Source organism: Elephantulus edwardii, unplaced genomic scaffold, assembly GCF_000299155.1.
Source record: "Elephantulus edwardii isolate Elephantulus edwardi_28Jun2011 unplaced genomic scaffold, EleEdw1.0 scaffold00030, whole genome shotgun sequence".
Taxonomy (NCBI): domain Eukaryota; kingdom Metazoa; phylum Chordata; class Mammalia; order Macroscelidea; family Macroscelididae; genus Elephantulus; species Elephantulus edwardii.
In genome coordinates, this window is record NW_006399780.1 from 1,073,815 (window position 1) to 1,088,555 (window position 14,741).

At 36.8% G+C, this 14,741-nt stretch overlaps 1 protein-coding gene across 5 annotated transcripts in view; it reads left to right on the forward strand.

The window, feature by feature from the left end:
* ARHGEF7 (Rho guanine nucleotide exchange factor (GEF) 7) overlaps window positions 1-14,741 on the forward strand; it is a 277,811-nt gene that overhangs the window by 143,665 nt on the left and 119,405 nt on the right. For 4 of the 5 annotated variants that reach the window (XM_006883801.1, XM_006883799.1, XM_006883798.1 and 1 more), the window contains one exon: window positions 5,350-5,480. The exons of the other annotated variant lie outside the window; for it this stretch is intronic. In XM_006883801.1, the coding sequence (XP_006883863.1) occupies window positions 5,350-5,480 (131 nt within the window). The remainder of the gene's footprint in view (window positions 1-5,349; window positions 5,481-14,741) is intronic. 5 annotated transcript variants of the gene reach the window in all.

Genomic DNA, 14,741 nt, shown 5'->3' on the forward strand with positions numbered 1-14,741 from the left:
AGCAAGGTTGTGTCATCTGCATAACACAGATTGTTGATAGATCGTCCACCAATCCTAACGCCACGCCTCTCCTCATAGAGCCCCGCCTCTTGGATAATAGTCATACAGTCTTTTCCTTCAGAGTGTAAGACTATATATAGGATAAGTTTTTCTTTTATTTATGATGTCAATCTGGAGGCTAACATGTGCCTGATCCAGGCCATAGTCTTCACAATTGCTTGCTATGTGTCAGAGAGCTAAACAGTGACTAGGGATGATAGAAAGAGACTTGATGCCTTTGAGCTGTGATGCTGGAGAAGAGTACTAAATATACCATGGACTGCTAGAACAAACAAGTTTATCCTGGAGAGGGTGAAACCAGGCTGCTCCTTGGAGGCAAGGATTCTGAGGCTTCCTCTGACATACTTTGGGCATATTGTAAGGAGGGACTAGTCCTTGGAGAGGATATCATGCTTGGAAAGGTGGAGGGACAGTGCAGGAGAAGAAGACCCTCCATGAGATGGATCGATTCATTGACTGGAGTAATGAGGGTAGGTGTGTCAGAGATAGTAAAGTTGCCTCAGGATAGAGCAGGTTTCAGGGCTATTGTACATATTGTACACAAGGTCACTGTGAGTAAAGGCACATAACAACAACAACAACAGAGAGCTATGTTGAGACTATCTAAGAGCTTCTTTAGCTGTTTTTTTTTGGAGCTGCTAGCAATTTGTGAATCAAAAAGATTTAACATTTTTACTTTAAAGTGTGTTTTTTATTCTTTGTATCATTAGAGATTTAAAATTCTAGATTTAAAATGGAAATTTTAAGACATCTTTTTTGAACAGAAACCTTTATTGTATAAGAACCTCTTCTCACTTTTATTTTGGCTCTCTAGATTTGATTCTGTTTGAGTTTTAATCTCTTAGCAATGAAAATTCTTCTTTGTGGGCAGGAACTGTACATAGGGTGATGTCATTATACAGTGTGCTTTCCACGGCTGATTAGGAGTTATGCTCTTTCCTGTGTAGTTGAGCCAGATATTGGATAGAGAAAGGGATTTGCTTGATGTTTATTGTGGAACAAGAAGTAAGATCTAGAAAACCATCTGGGCTGCTATCAGTTTCAGAATATACTTTCAGAGCAGGTTGTTACTGCTCTTGACCCCCAGAGCAGATGATCAGCCATGGTTATGGCTGAATTTTCAAAGCTTCACTTTCCAAAGATTAACACTGAAAATTTTGCCAACCTGATGAAGTGAAACATTTAAGAAATACCATTAAATTAGACCATATCTGAGAAAAGATTTAACCAGAAGGAGAGAACGGAGAATAATTAAATGAAGTAAAGGAAGACAAAGATATAAATAGTAAAAATTATCCCATCATTTAATAATTTGCAAACAAGTGTGGCATTTTGTAAATATAATCAAACTGTGAGGTTGTCTTCTCTATACTTAAGCTGTGAAATTGAAAGCTTTAATGTGAATAAACAGATAAAAAGAAAAATCAGTTATATAAAGATGTCAGTTATATAGAAATGGCAGTATTTGAAGTAGTTCATATTGGAATCCAGTTAAAAAATTATGCAAAACATAATACATGCACAGAATATGGCATACTTATATAGCCATGCATATGTATATCTAAAATAAACTTAAATATGCATCTGTTAATAGTTTTGAATGGGGTATCATTAATATAGATCTTTATTTAGCATAGAGGAACAAGACTGGTATAGAAAACGAAATCTCTACATTTCAGTTTAGGCTTTCTGTTACTGTTCCATACTTCTGGAGATTGCTCTGAGGGAAAACATAACACTTTGGATCTTCACCTTAGATGTTTTCTCTGCCTATGTTTTGATTAGAGATGCTAATTGGTAAAAACAGTGGACACAAGAGTAGTAAAGAATGAAGAAATAATCTAGGTGATGTGATGGATAATTAATATATTAAAGTACTATAATTTAAAATTAAATAGTGGAGATAGAAATAAACCAATATGAAATATCTCTTAGGCACATAGCCTCATCGTGTTGTTGTTGTTGTCGTGTATTTTTAAGTTGGATATGACTGGCATAAGAGGAGATTGCCACTTCTTCTCCAGCGGAGCATCTGGTGGATTTGAATGACTCACCTTCGGGAATGCAGCGCAGCTTCTTGTCACTAGGCCACCAGAGTTCCCTTACATTGCCTCATCTTATGTAACATTATTTTTCATATGTATTTTTTCAATGAAAAATTTTTTTAATTAATTTTAATGAAAGTTTACAGAGACTTAGCATTTCCAGGCAGTCATTGTTGCACTTTTCTCCCTTCCTCCACCTCCCCCCAAAATCATTCTTTTTGAAAAGAAAAAGAAAAACTCTTTCATTGTTATGCAGTCCCTCCCCCCATGTTCACTCCACTATGCAGCCTTCATTCTGGACTTCCGTAATGACAAGAATATCCATTCATAGAGCCCTTTTAAACGGATCTCTTCCTCATCTGTTTCAATACAATATACATCATTCCTCCTCTCCTTTTCTGTCTTCCCTCAACCCTGATGTCAGTCCCATTTTACAACAGTGGCCCTATGCAATGTTTTTCCTTTTGTGACTGAGATATTTCATTCATATTTTTTATATCACTGTATACATATTAGAAGTATGTAGCATCATATTTTGAAAAGATATTTTTTGAAGTTAAAAAATACCAAGTGACAGATGTAACAACAAGATGATTAGTTTTTCCTGTATGAGTTATTATAGACCTTCATGATTAAATTCTGCCTTTCTTTTCCCTCAACTTTTGTCACCTGAAAATCATTTGTGTTAAGACGTTTGCATTTTAATTGGGTGACAGAAAAACTTGTGATTGTGGATAAAGGATTTCCTTAGGATAGGTACCTCTTATTGTACTTTGAAAAATTCTTTTGAAATTTAGGGTGGGTAGAGAATAGTGGAGTTATGTAGTCATTGTGGCAGAATCTTAATTAATAACTTTGCAGCTGGTTCTGTACTTGGGATTGCAAAAGGCGATTTAAAAAAACACATAGCCTCTGTCCTCGTCCGTTATTGTTGTTATTATGTGTTATCGAGTCACCTGCAGCTTATAGCCACCCTGTGTACAACTGCTCTGAAACCTGCCCTGTCCCTGACTCTGACACACCTACCCTCATTGCCCCAGTCACTGTATCAACCCATCTCATCCAGGGTCATCTTCTCCTCTCCTATACTGACCCCACCCTTTCAAGCATGATGTGCTTCTCCAAGACTGGTCCCTCCAGGCCATATGCCAAAAGTCTGTGAGACAGAGCTTCAAAATCCTAACCTCCAAGAAGAAATTTGATTTTCACCTCTCCAAGACAGACCTATTTGTTTTCTTGATGATCCATGGTATATGTTCAAGACTCTTTTTTCAGCACCACAACTCAAAAGTATCAATTCTTCCTCTGTCATTCTTAGTCATTGTCCAGCTCTCTGTATAGCAAGTAATTGGGAAGATCATGGCCTGGATCAGGCACATCTTAGTCTCTAGAGTGACATCATTGCTTTTCAGTACTCTGGAGAGGTCCCTGACAGTAGATTTTCCCAGTGCAGTTCATCTTTTGATTTATTGATTGCTGGTGCCAAGAGTGTTGCTGTGGTGGGAGCAAGCTGTAATTGAGTTGTAATTGTTAACAACAATTACATTTTCAGCATTTGCAACAATTTCTCATGTGTTCATGTGAAACCTATAATCCGACCAGGAAGCAGTCTTTAGAACAGAACAAGGAAACACTATATGGTTCAAAAATAGAAAAGCAGAGTATCAAGGATGTGTCCTGTCCCCATACCTTTTCAATCTGTATGCAGAACAGACCATTTTGGAAACAGGGCTTTATGAGGAGGGCTCATTAACAATCTCCATTATGCAGATAACACAATTTTGCTTGCTGAAACTGAGGAGGACTTGAAGAGCTTGCTGCAAAAGGTCAAGGACTGTAGTGTTTAATATGAATTGAAACTCAACATCAAGAAGATGAAGATCCTCACCACTGGGACAATTGGCAGCACCATTGTAAATAGAGAAGAGATTGATGTTGTTAACAGTTACAGCCTCTGTTATTATAAAGTACAAAATACTGAGATGGAGACTACATACCTAATCAGGATCTTATATAGGAAGCCTTTTAGAGAACACCCAATAGCAGTAAAAGGCTCTTGGTAGCAAGGTTGTTTAAAGCAGAGTTCCCAGGGGTCAACATAAAAGAGGAATAAGAATTATTGAGGAGAATGTATAGTTATGTTCTCTCTATATGTGTAGGGTCTGCTCATCTCTGAGTTGAGTTATAAAGTAATTTAGACCAAGTGTTGCTTTGTCTTAAAGAAAAGCTGAAAATCTATTTGTTTGGGTTTTTTATTCCTGTGAAATTTTCAGACTTAAAGATGTTAACAACTAATTTTAAATTTGACATGAAACTATTCAAAGAATTCATTTAGACATGTGAACTAGAAACTCTGACCTAGAGATCTTTATTTGAATTCAAAAGAATGCTTTTACAAAAACAAACAAAAAGCAGAAGGGTTTTACAGAATGCTTTTAGGATTCAGATTATAAAATTGCTGGGACAAGTATCTTGAGACAATAATTTCCCTAGAAAAAAATTTTATTGCCATATATCTTTAAAATGGAATATGAGAAATAACTTGCCAACTTTTGCTTATTGGTTGGTCTTATTGGACCATCTTACTCATGAGAGGAATTCAGAGAGAAAATGAGTCCCTTGAAATATCATTTTACTTTAATCCTTTTAACATTGTGGAGGCAAGTAGCACCTCTGTTACCTTCTTTGAGGAAATAATTTTCCAAAGATTTTCCCTTGATTAAAAAATTTAAAAGGCTATTTTGTTGGTTCTAAATGAGGATATTTAATTTTTGTTGCAAAGTAATTCTTGTTTATTGAATGAAGCATAATATTAGAATGCTGAATATTTGCTAATGATGTGTTGGAAATGAATACTTTGTTGTTTTCTGCTAAATAATTGAATTTGAAAAGATTATTTTTTTTTTCCAGATGAAGGGAACCTATTAAAAGTAGTTAGAACATTTCACAAGTAAAATACACTTTGTGAATATATTAACTGACTAAATTAAAAAAAATTATATTAGAAAAGAACTATTAATTATTTCCAGATAATTTCTGCAAAGGTAATTGAGGAATGAATGTAAGTCATTTATATAGTAGACAGAGAATTTGCTCTTTGTCTTCTGCATAAATGGCTTGCTTTGTTGAGGTCTTTGGTGTGTCCGTCTATGGCTGTCCTATTTTTAAGTCTAGTGTTTAGTAAGGATGCATGTATCAGGCATATTTAGCTTTTTCTTTTTCTCTTTGTTCACGACCTTTTCAGACATTGGCCTGGGAAGTGATTCTGTATGTGCCCGGCCCTCATCTCATCGGATAAAGTCTTTTGATTCTCTGGGCTCGCAGTCTTTACACAGCCGGACTTCAAAATTGTTCCAGGGTCAATATCGAAGTTTGGTAAGTTGGATATATTTTGTTATTTGGGTTAAACATGTTGAAGAGTTTGAGTGTTAAATATTTCTCGGGAGATCCATCTTAACATGGTATTGAACAGCTAGAAAATAGTTAGTCTTTGCCTCCATTATTCCTTTAATCTTGTTTTGCATTTATTTATTTATTGCCAAATTATGGAAATTCTGTGTTTAATGACTGCTTTCTCAGAAACTAATTTTTAAATTTTTTTGAAGGGGGCTGATTTATGCTTCAGATGCTTTCACAGTTATTTAAAAAATATTTCTCTTCATATACAAATGTTCAGAAGTATGAGAAAAAGAAATAAGTAAAAGTTCTTAACTGTATAAAGAAGGAATGATTAAAACCTAAAGAATCTAAAGATAATTTTTTTTTTCTTAAAAATAAAACCTGGAGTATGTTACTAAGTCAGGCTGTACTTTCTAAAGGAGTGAAATCTTTATAATGTCTGGTCGTGATGTAGGAAGAGAAAAATGAATAGCCAAAAAAGGAAGAAAAATCCATTAATGAATCCTCATACAGTGCATTCCTTGTAACCGGAATACAGCAGGCCCTAATTTACAGTGGGATTCTATTCCAATGATTGTGGTATATCAATTCTGATGTAAATCTCATACATTTTTATTTTTAAACTATTACCACCTTTTATTAATATATTTATAAAACTAGTCTTTGTCTTTGAGGGCTGGAAACATCACACATAAATTTACAGATAACAAAATAAAAAAAAATTGCACATTGCAGCGTTGTATATAGTACATGTAACACTGATATATAAAAAAACAAAAACAAATGTCAAAGGGATAGTTTTTAGTGCTTTCATTGTGACCTGAATGCAGCAGGTTGTACCTTGCACTTGGAAAGTAAGTATATTGATTATAACTGTGACTTAGATTATGATAAGTGCAAAAGGAACAGCTATAATGTGAGGGTGGCCAAGTCTGATTTCTGCCCACTTCATAAAGTGGGACTCTCTCCAACTCTAACATCCATAGCACTGTACAATTAGCTACATGATCAGTCATTCCACACCACATACTTCTGTATGTATTTCTCCCAATCAAATATTCATTGCAAATTGACTCACAGACTTACATACAGTTGTGGGATTTATTAGGGTAATAGGTTGGGGAGTGGGAGGAGGCAAAGAATATCAATATAAATCCAGGTTTAATCCATCAGTCCTAAGCCCTATTAACAAGGCACAATTCCTCTGTTAGTGAAAGTCCAGGTTCAGGTTCAGCACTGCAAATGAAGAAGCCTCTACCGTCCAGCAAACTTTATCACAGAGCATTTACAAGTCAGCTTTTCACTTAATAATCCACCAAGCAAAACCTTTAACTGTGGTTCCATCTCCAGGATTCCCCTGGCTATACTTTGCCACAGTTTTTTCATAGCAGTACCACAATCTCTTCCTCTCTGTCTTTCATAGTGTGGAAAGTCCTCTCTTATATTGGATTAACAGCTGTTGATGAGTTGTAAGACCATGTGTCTGCATTTAGGGTGGTAGCCAGACACCATGCCTCCAATAGGGCAGTAAAGACAATTTTTTTAATCTTTCTGACACCACAATAAGTATATATAAAAAGAGCAAGGGCCACATGAGTATAACCATATCTGACCGTTACCATCTTCACAAAGGGGAAATCTCCCTGTGAATAGAATCAGTAACACAAAACCAATTCTCATGAGGTCAGCCATATCTTCCATGTTCCCATTCCTCTTTATACATATCTCAACACCAATTTTACTGCATTACTGGGTCCATAATCCAATGCAGTCGCTCACAGACCACACAGAACCATATTGGGGAAGGCAAAAGGTTGTAGTCCAGGTTAGTAGCAGAATACAGTCAGGATGGCTTCTAAAATGTACTCACAGGCACCTCACCTCAGTCTTGAGCCTGTGGCTTTAGACCAGTGTTGCTAAGTTCTCAGTCCTGTGAATTATGTTCCCACACCTCCCAATTTGTTAAACAAACTTGGGCAAAGGCTCTTTACTCCGGTACTAATGGAATAGCTGTCCCATCTCCCATCAGATCTCTGCTTCTCCACTGTGTCTGCTAAAGATTTTGGTCCTGTAGCCCTGCTTGCTGAAACTGAAGAGGACTTGAAGCCCTGGCTGCAGAAGATCAAGGACTGCAGCTTTCAATATGGATTGGACGCTCAGCATCAAGAAAACAAAGATTCTCATCAGTGGGCCAATTGGCAGCAGTATTATGGTTGATGAAGAGATTGAGATTGTTAACAAATTTCGTTTGCTTGGCTCCATAATCAACCATCTTGGTACCAGCAACCAGGAAATCAAGTGCTTAATTACTTTGGGAACGTCGGCTGTCAGAGACCTCTCCAGAGTACTGAAGAGCAATGACATCAGTCTAGATACTAAGGTGCGCCTGATCCAGGCCATAGTCTTTGAAGTTGCTTACTATGCCTAGAGAGCTAGACAGTGACTAGGGATGATAGAAAGAGAATTGATGTTTTTGAGCTGTGGTGCTGACAAAGAGTGTTGACTATATTATGGACTGCTAAAAGAACAAACAGGTTTGTCCTGCTCCTTGGAGGCAAGAATTCTGAAGTTTTGTCTGACATACTTTGGACATGTTACAAGTCAGGACCAGTACTTGGAGAGGAGCGTCATGCTTGGCAGGTTGGAGGGACAGCGCAGGAGAGAAAGACCCTCAATGAGATGGATTGATTCAGTCACTGGGCCTTGTTAAATTTTGCCACTGTTACTGGAGTGAGATGGTACCTTGTGAAATATTGTTAGCAGTTTAATTATTTATTACTTGCATCCTTAGTTTATGAATGTCTCTCACTTAGCTCTTCATTTATTGTTTGTCTTTATAATACTGCTTTGGTTTTGTTTTGCTTTTTTTTTCTTTTTCAAACTATCTTCTCCAAGATGTATTTTAACTTCATATATTTCTTTATGTATGACATAATTTTCATAATTTCTGCAGTTTTCATCTCACTGCTGTGCACTGCTAATAAATACAATTCAGAATTTCCAGCATTTTTTTTGAAAGTATAAAGTGAATGTTTTTGAGTGTTGATTTTTTTCTTCTGTTATATCTGTTAGGACTGATTGGGTTTCTTCTATCTGTGGTAACTTCTCATTCCTTCCTAACTATCATTTGTACTTTTCCTTACATTAACACATCTCACACCCACATTCAGTGCCACTGACCCTTTAGTCAGGGACTCTAGTCTTCTCTTGGCTTCCATTTTAATTGTGTCAGCTCATACACTAATCACTGAATTCACAGGCTGTATTTCTAAGAGGCTCTATAAAAAGTATTTTAATTAATTATATAAGAGTATTTCAGTACATTTTTGTTTATTCTTTTTCCCTTTCCCTATACAATAAACACTGAAAATATTATGCTTTTCAGATGTACATATTTCATATGCACATTACAGGTTGTTAATGAGTGTTCCTTTAGTCCTGATGCCATATTCTTCATAAAGTCCAGATTTTCAGATTAGTTACTCAGGACAAATTGATTAACTCTCCAAACAGGGAGCTCTCATGGGCTTTGGGTTGCACTGCCAACTAAGAGGCAGTTTGAACCCTTTGCTTCCTCTACAGAAGAAAAATGAGCAGTCTATTTCCATGTGATTCATAGCTGCTGAAAATTCACTAGAGGGTCAGCTGTGAGTTGGTGCCAACTTGAACAGTGAGAGATACTGAAAGGTCACAACCCTGAAACACACCTTTCCTGATTTTAAACCTTGCAGTATCCCCTCGTTTTTCTCCAACAATTGTCTCGTGGTCTGCGTACCAATTCCATATGAGCAGAACTTTTCTAGAGTTCTGTTCTTCTTTTCTTGATCTGATCCACATAGTTAAATGCCTCTGGATTGTCAATAAAACACAGGTAAACATGTTTATAGTAGTTTTTGCTTTCAGTGAAGATCCGTCTGACATTAGCAGTGATAGCCCTCTTTCCATGTCCTCTTCTGAATCCAGCTTGCATTTCTGACAATTCCTCACCCACGAATTGCTACTTGTTTGTGATATTAATGATATTCAGTAATTTCCACATTGTTTTGGAACCTCTGTCTTTGAATTAGACACAAACACAGATCTCTTTCAGTTAGTTAGCCACATACCTTTCTTCTAGATAGATTTCTTCACATAAACAAGTGAATATATCCAGTGCTCCCTGCATCTGTTGAAACATTTCCGTTTGCAGTGTGTCAATTTCTGTTTGCTCATACCTTCGGTACAGCTTGGGCTGTGTCCTTCTGTGCCATACCTACTGAAATGTGTGAGCATCAACCAAGTCTTTAGAACAGAGATTCCTCATATTCTTTACGTCTTCTTTTGATGCTTTCTGCATCTTTCAGTATTTTGTCTAGCGTCTTTCAGTCTTGCAACTTGAGACTTGAATTTGTACTTCAGTTCTTTCAGCCTGAGAATGCCAAGTGTACTCTTGCTTTTGATTTTCTAAATCTGTGTCTTCCTACATGTCATTGTAATACTGTGTTTTGTCTTTTTAAGTTACCCTTTGAAATCTTCCTTATTTCCTCTCTCCTCCCATTTAATTTCGCTTCTTTCCATTAAAGAGTAAGCTATATAGTTTCTTCTGACAGATTTTGGCCATTTCTTTCTATCTTATTAGTGACCTTTTACTTTCTTAATTGTGATTTCCTTGATGTTATTCCACAGCTCCTCTGGTCTTGGGTTATCCGTGTTCATTACATCAGATCTACTCCTGAAATGGTGTCTAAATACAAATGGAATATAGTTAAGGTCATATTTTTGCTTTTGTGGACTTTTACTTTTTCAGGTCAGGTCATCTTGAACATACATGTGAGTAATTGACGGTATATTGCACAATTGGTCCCTGACCTTGTTTTGTCTAATAAAGATGAGCTTTTTAACCGTTTCTTTGCACAGATAGAGATTTAATTCTTGGGTATTTAGTGAGACCCATGTGTTTAGTTTAGTTTTATGTTTTTTTAAAAAGGTATTTGCTGTGAATAAACCATTGTTTGTACAAAGTTCTGACACGGGATCTCTGGTCTCCTTTCAGTGATCCAAGCCATATTTTCTAACCACACTCCTTGGAGTTTGTTTCTATCTGTTACATCCCAGACACCAATTATTAATGCATCCTGACTGCATGTTTGATAGTTTCAGAAAATAAAAGTCATCAGTTTCTTTGTCTTTGACTTTGATGCCTGGTGCATAATTTTGAGTAATTGTAGAATTCATTGTTGTTGTTGTTGTGTGTACTTTTGAGTTGGAACTTATCCATAGCTGACACTCTAGCAGGTTTCAAAGGCAGTGATTATGTGGGAGGAGATTGCCCATTCACCTCCCCACAGAGCAGCTGGTGTATTCAAACCATGTAACTTTAGGATTGCAACTCAGCTTCTTATCTAACCAGGCCACCAGAGCTCCTTTTTAGACATATTGGCACAACCTTGATTGCTGAAAATGTGAGAAACTTGAAAACAGTGGTAAAGCTCAAAAGACTGGGTTTCCATGTGGATTATACATCAACATAAATAAATCTATTCGACTGGACTGTTAAAGATGTCAGACAGTTTTAAAATAGGTGCTTATTTTTTGTTCCCACCTTACCAGATTCTCTCTTTCTAAAATATTTCTTTATCTTTTCCTTTTTGGAATGTTTAGTTTATAGAGTGTGGGAGCCAGTAGTGATATTTCCTTAACCTATGTTGGACAGTTTTCTCCCATGCAATTAACTGCATCTGAAAACCTGCTGGAGGGTCATCTGAGGGTCGGTTCCAACTCTATGGTACACAACAACAACATGCAGGAAGCTCTGGTGGCCTAATGGTAAGGAGTTGAACTGCCAGCTGCCCCATAGGAGAAATATGGAGGATTTCCTCCTGTGTGATTTACAACCTCAGCCCACGAAAGGGTCAGGTACAAGTCACTTCCTGTTCAACAGCATAAAAATAAAACATACCTTCAGTTTAGAGACTTAATATCTTTTTTACATTAACAACTATAAGATACAATGTAATTTAGGTTTAGTGTTTTCTCTAACAAGGTAATATCACTACTTCTGTTTACATTCAAGGTAGTTCTGGTGGCATTGTGGTAACCCAACAGTATGTGGTTCAAATCCGCCAGAGTCTCTGCTGGAGAAATAATGGCCAGTCTCCTCATGTGCAATTAATTGTCTATGAAAACCTGCTGAAAGGTCAGCTGTGGGTCAATTTCCACTGAGTGCTACACAAAAACAGCATCTAAATTCAAGCCGATATTGAGATTGCCTCAGCCTTCTGTTGCTAAACATTAGCCATAATAATGTTACTGGGATCAGGGGCAGCTTGATCTTTTGAGGAACCTGCTCTCTCTCTGTCTCTCTCTCTCTCTGTGTGTGTGTGTGTGTTTGGGTTCTTTTTTTTTGTGTCACATACTGTAATCATTTGTTGGATTTTATTATATATATATATGTGTGTGTGTGTGTGTGTGTATATATATGTATATACATATATATATACATAGTGCATATTTTATATAAAGCAAATTTATCTTAATTTGACTGATTTACAAAAAAGATAAAGAAAATAATATTATAATAAGAAAGCTAATAGTGATTAAAAAACAAAACAAAGAATGAAGGAAAATCTAACTTCTCTGTAAATGTTCATTAAAAGCACAATTAAAAAAAATATTTTAAAAAACCCCAAATCAACTCCTTGACTTTGAGTCGGAACTGTCTGATCACTAATCCTTCAGTGGGATCTTTGAGGTTGTAAAGCTCTTGAGAGGAGACTGCCCATCCATCTCCCTTGGAGCAATTGGTGGATTTGAACTACCCTGCGTTTTGGATTGGTAGTGCAACTCCTTACCCACTTAATACCGCATAGCACACCTAGATAATGTTTTGCCAAAGAATAAGGAAAATATATTTTAAGAGTGGGTTTCACTTGTAATGACAAACTTAACCCTTTTTGTTCAGTATGTACCAGTATCAATTGTGTTTGAGGTGCTAAGCTTTAATTTTCAAGCAGATAGATATGTCTTCATGAAATAGTTTGTTAAGTATTTATTAAATTATTCTCTAGAGTTTAGGAGTCTGTAAGTCCAAATACCAGGTACCAGTATCACAGAAGCCTTCCTATCTAAGACGGTTCTGAGGAAAAATCCTTTGCTTTGAACTTCTGCTCCATGATTGACTTCTTGGGGCATAGGGCCTCTTCTCCATTTGTGGTACACTGTAGTCACAATGGAACAGTTTCTCAGGAGAGGGTGATATATTCTGTAGATTTGGTATATAATGAAGAGCAACAGTGTCAGTCTGGAGACTAAGGTGCACCTGATCCAGGCCATAGTCTTTGCAATTACTTACTATGCATCAGAGAGCTGAACAATGACAAGGGATGATAGAAGAATTGATGCCTTTGAGCTGTGGTGCTGGGGAATAGTATTTGAACACACCATGGACTGCTAGGAAAACAAACAGGTTTGTCCTAGAGAGGGAGAAGCCAGGCTGCTCCTTGGAGGCAAGGATTCTGAAGCTTCATCTGACCTACTTTGGACATGTTGCAAGGCAGGACCAGTCCTTGGAAAAGGACATCAAGCTTGGGAGAGACCCTTGATGAGATGGATTGGTTCAGTGACTGGAGTTATAGGGGTGGGTGTGTCAAAGACAGTAAGATTGGCACAGGATAGCGCAGGGTTTAGGGCTGTATTCGTAGGGTGGCTATAAGTCGCAGGCAACTCAGTGGCACATAACAACAATTTACTAAATTGTAAGGAAATGTTTATAGCTTACGATGATACAATTTACTGTAATAATAGCTATTCTTTATCAAACATTTGCTTGGTGTAGCCTCATCATTGTGTTTAGTACTTTTATCTTTTAAAATTTTTCCTTTAGTGGTTTATATACTCCTAGTATAAAGAGTCATATAGTTTCTCTAAAACTTGGTATTAGGAAAAAAACGCCAAAATACACACACACACACACACACAACCATTAGGGTTTTTCCCATTGATTAACTAAGTATTTTCTGTCCACATATCTCTAAATGCTATGTTTATATAAAATTGCTAATTAAAAGGGTTTTTAAAAAGTATTAGTAATACCCATTTCCTATGATAAAAGCAGCATAACTCTTTATCATTTATCCATTGTTGTTGATTGCCATTGAGTTGAGCACAATACATAGCATGGTGACCGGATAAACAAAAGGCCTGAAGCCTTTCTATAACTATTGTTATTTCTCCAAGTTCATAGAGTTTCCAGAGGCATATGGGTTAGGAAGTGGATTCCACTCCTGCTTCCAAATCTGTCTTAAACTGGGAACTCCACCAAACACTGTTCACCTTGGGCAGCCATTATGGCATTTGACCCCCTAATGGCACAAGGTTCAGCATCACATCAAACTCAGATTATCTCAGTGCAACAAATTGACATAGGAGTGCTGCACAACTTAGAAGAATACTCCTTCAAAAATAACACTATAACCTCAGGCTCAACCAAATTTTAAATACAAGGGCCCTTCTCATGGTTGACAGTGTTTGATGGAGCTCCCAATTAAAACAAGCTTGGAACCAGGAGTGGCATCCACTTCTGAAATAGCTTGCCTCCAGAAACTCTGTGAACATGGAGAAACAATGAAGGTTATACAAGTGTTCAGGTCTTTTCATTCATATGGTTGCTGTGAGCCATCTAAGACTCCACAGTACCTAACTTCTGGTAGTTCTCTGCTGATGTGCTCTTCCAGTCGTTTTTGGATAATCTTCATGGAATTAATACAGTATGTAATGGTTTGACCTTGCCTTGGTTCATTTAGTAGAAAATGTTTAGTATTCATAGTTCTCTATTGCTCAGCAATATTAAATTGTACATGGACCCCTAGTGGCACTCTTAAGAGCTTTTCAGTCACTGGAATGTTGGCAGTTTGATCCCATTAACTGCTCCAACAGAGAAAGATGTTGTAGCCGGCCTCTCTGAGAATTGACACATCTATTATTTAATTTCTTTGAGTAATTGTGGTCCTTTGCAACTTGTGTGTTGTCTGAATATAATTTCCTCATAAATACTGTCTGGTTTTTATGGTTGCATACAGTGGATAGGTAAATCTAGTATTTGTTCTTGTTAGTTTTTGTCCAGTGATTTCTGATTATTTCATTATTGGCAGTGATGAAATTTCTCTGTTGATCTAAAGCATCCAGTATTGCTCCTGAAAATTTTGATGTCCTTCTCACTGTTGGCTGTATGTAACCTGTTTTTTTTTCCTCTTAGAGAGT